General features: G+C 34.0%; 1 protein-coding gene across 1 annotated transcript; it reads left to right on the top strand.

Moving 5' to 3' along the window:
- Positions 1–1346: 1346 nt before the first annotated feature.
- mrps10 (mitochondrial ribosomal protein S10) lies at positions 1347–3952 on the top strand. The gene is made up of 7 exons (XM_061051994.1): positions 1347–1476; positions 1674–1726; positions 2316–2385; positions 2476–2615; positions 2731–2839; positions 3423–3512; positions 3611–3952. Exons 1-7 carry the CDS (start codon positions 1351–1353, stop codon positions 3689–3691), a joined length of 669 nt encoding a protein of 222 aa, XP_060907977.1. The 5' UTR covers positions 1347–1350; the 3' UTR covers positions 3692–3952.
- The last annotated feature ends 113 nt before the right edge of the window (positions 3953–4065 follow it).

The following is a 4065-nucleotide window of genomic DNA, read 5'->3' as shown; positions in this document are numbered from 1 at the left end:
CGCCTGCAGCTTCTGTACAGGGCCCGACAGCTGCGTCACGTGACACACACGTGATTCAGACCAATTAAATTACCTCAGTTCACATCAATAAAAATGACGTTTTTAACTTCTTGTGAATAAGGAACAAAGGCTGTGGTGGTCTTTCAGTGTCGTACTGCAAACAGTGACTTGTTACCACAGGTCTGGCATCCAGTGCTTTACTATCCAGATGTAAGTATGCGAGTAACCAACAGCATGTAAATAATAATAATACTGTTATAAACAATCATAAGGAGGACGAGATCTGACAGAAGTATAAATAAATAAATAAATGAAAGAATGAATAAATAAATAATTAAATGCGTGAATAAATAAATAAAAACTGGTAAATAAATGGGACATACATAATTAAATGTCCTAAATTTATTTCTAAATTTATTTATTTCCACATTTATTTATTTATACATGTATTTATTTCCACATTTATTTCCACATTTATTTATTTATACTTCTGTCAGATCTCGTCCTGCATAAGTCCGTGGCATTAAGACATCTCTAAATAAATACTAGTAAGTACGGTCCTCGGTGTAAAGCTGCTTCAAAGTAAATATGTGTAATCCAAAAAAGGGTAGTAATGCAGCAAAGTAAAGGTTGTCAATTAACACAAAAATAATCCCCTATTTTTTTTTAAATATTGGGATTTATTTATTAAAACGTAAAATAGATTTAATTTCAAGCAAAAAAAAAAAATGACACTGTGTAAGTTATTTTGCCATCATTGTTTGATATGATATAAAAGTTTTATTTATTATTATTATTTATTAACCTTAAAAACAAAAAAAACAGTGCAATTATATAATGTGAAAAATATGTGTGCAATAACCTCAGGTGCAATAAGAGATGTAGAAAGTTAGAGACAAGAAAACATATTTATATTTTCATATCATTGTTCAGTGTTCCCCTTTGTTATTTTTTTGTATTATATCTTTGCTTTAATACAGTGTATAACTTCTGTACAGTTTATTTTAAATCACTTAGCTGTTACTAGAACTTGTTTATTTTTACTTTTACTTTTTGTTGTACTTTTCTACTCTTTTTTTTCTTATAATGCTATTCTATTTTATGTATAATTTTAACTTTTTTTGTAGAAGCTGACTCAGGGAGAAACGCACAAGAATTCCAATGTACATGTACTGTCCTGTACCTGTGCAAATGGCAATAAACATCTATTCTATTCTATTCTATTCTAAAAGTGCATAAATATTCTCAAAAAATCTGTTTAATATTATGAAATTGATAAAGCTCTTTCTGTGATATGGTCTTCTAGTAGGTGGAAGATGAAGTGCAGTAGTTGTTTAACCTCCAGTACACATGAGGGCAGCACTGGACTTACAATTTTCCTTGAGTTCCACTGTCCCCAAAAACATGGCGGCCTCCGTGTCTTTCAGGCGAGAATTGTGTTCTTTGGCAAGGATATTTAGTGGTTTCTCACATTTGGTAAGGTAACTCTCATTATGTTTTATGTTGTACAACTTCTACAAACGATTTGCCAAAGTAGTGACAGTTTAAGTTATGAGAAATGCAACGTACTGATAAGGAAATAACACTTTTGGATGACTGTAGGCTGTTGTAGCACGATGTTAGGACAGTAAATGTCATTTCTTAAATGTGTATTAATGTACATTTATTCACAGGGGCCGAGAGCTGTGTTCGCTTGTTCAGCTCACAGGAAATGTAACATCATCAGGTAGGCCAGTTTATTCTTCTTCACTGATAACAGTAATAAACACCAATGCACTTGATTACCACAACCTTTTTGATACTGGATCTGTAAATTAACTTAATTAAGTTGTCACTGATTGTGTAAGCAGCAATGCACATGGTAAATATTTGTAAACATTTTTTTGAAATTAATCAGGTCCAAAAAATGTCATGTATTTTTGTAAAGCATATGAGACTTAAAGAACTAATATTTATTTTCATGTTCGAAAATACTTGCATATACAATATACAATACAATATAAGTATTGTCTTAGAATAAGTCACCAACATGTAGGCCATCGAGATGCCATATACAGCGAATGTTTTACATTTTTGCTTACATGACTGAACAACAAAATGGATTATCAATAAAATGTGCACTTCTCTTACTCTTGGAGTCACTTAATGTATTAAATGTATAATCATTTCAGCCCACATCTGTTTAACATTTTGACTTGCAGAAATGATTCCAAATGTTCCCAATAACAATATGTGACTAATTTGTGCAGAACTTTTTTTTCTCTTTATAAAGGGTGTTAATTTGCGACAAATGATTCACTGCTGTGTCTCCGCAGGTCTCATCTCCCAGTGATATCCAGCTCTTCCTTCCACACAGGAACGGTGTTTTTATCAGCACCCTCATTAGTGAGTTATCCATAGGGTTCTTTATTGTTCTCAGAGTGCCTTTTTAACAGTCTAATATTCAAGTATTTGCTTCCTTTTGTTTCCTTGCAGATCACAGTGACGGAGGAGCCAGACACACTGTTGCAGAGGGTGTCACTACTGGTCAAAGGACATGACCAAGCCGTGTTGGACAGCTATGAGTTCTTTGCCACGATGGCAGCCAAAGAGCTGGGCATCAACATCAACAAAGTGTGAGTACTATTGGAGTCAAGCTGCCTTACAATACAGCAGCACTTTTAGCCACTATGTTATGAAACAGTTTTCATCACTGACTACTTTGGTGATCTTTTTTTTTTCTCTCTACAGTTATGAACCTCCTAAGGACATGGAGAGGCTTACAGTCCTGAAGTCAGTTCACATCTTCAAAAAACACAGGGTCCAGTATGAGATGAGGACACACTATCGCTGCATTGAGGTGATAAGTGTGGTTACTTAATATTATGCACGAAACATGTTCAATTTAAGTATCAAGACTACATGGACTTGTTACTTTACGCATGAAATGCCCAACACATTATCATACAAGTTTTTGTTACCCGCAGTTTATATTTGCACTTTGTGATTTAAAAGTGCAACAAATCGACACCTTTTACTTTTCTCTCTTGCAATTTATTAGCTTCTGTTTGTGCTAGTATGGCATCTGAAACATTCAATTATAAGTATGTTGTAGAAGAGTGTTAAATCATTCATATTTAAAACCCTCTGAATCACCCATTTTACACTCACCTCCTGTGTGTAGTAAAATATATGGCTCTAGCTTGTGTCTCGAAGTGAACTGAAATAAAAAAAATCTTAATTCTGGCAAAATGTTCCCAAAAATACAATTCTGGTCTCAATGGCAAAAAAAACAGTTCTTAAGGGTTTATGGAAATATCATAATGTAAACAGACATGAATCTGATTTGAAAACAAAGTACTCATATTGGTTATAATTTAGCTTTACAATTGTTAGTAATGTTGAAATCATGTATCTAAGATGTTTGTTTTCTTGTTTTGTAGCTGTCTCATTTAACAGGCTCCACAGCACAGGTGTTCCTTGAATATGTCCAGAGGAACCTCCCTGAAGGTTTAGCCATGGAGGTGACAAAGGTAAGAGTCAGTCATACATCAGCCCAGCTTTGCTTTATCTGCTTGTGCAGTCAAGTGGCTTAAATATATGTAACAAATGATTGTTGTCATGTTCTCAGACTGCCATGGAGAAGGTTCCCGATCACATCCTGGAACCCATGTGGAAGGAGAACCCCGCTGAGGACGGGCCAAGTCAGTGAACATTGGATGTGAAAGGCGATATTTACATACAGAACGTCATATAGATCTTATCATTATTATCAATACACAGTTAAAGACCTCAACATAAAAAGGCAATCTATGGAAGTTGTATTTCTTTATTTCAACATATAATTATGTGTTACTGTGTTCTCTTATTTTGCAGTTGTGTTTTCAGTTGTTACTGTGAACAAAATCAATGTTGATCTAAATATATTGTAAACTTTTTTCCACAAAATAAATCCTGAATTTACTGACATTAATTCACATTTCTGCTTGATTATTAAGTCAGAGTGTCATTTCCAAAAGTTCTTCTACTAAATTCGACAATGTGTTGTTCCACCTGGTTACAGTCATTTTGGATTGTTCCCCAGTG

Source organism: Labrus mixtus, chromosome 12 (assembly GCF_963584025.1).
Source record: "Labrus mixtus chromosome 12, fLabMix1.1, whole genome shotgun sequence".
Lineage (NCBI taxonomy): Eukaryota > Metazoa > Chordata > Actinopteri > Labriformes > Labridae > Labrus > Labrus mixtus.
Note: the sequence above shows the minus strand (reverse complement) of the source record. Positions and strands in the feature narration are given on the sequence as shown.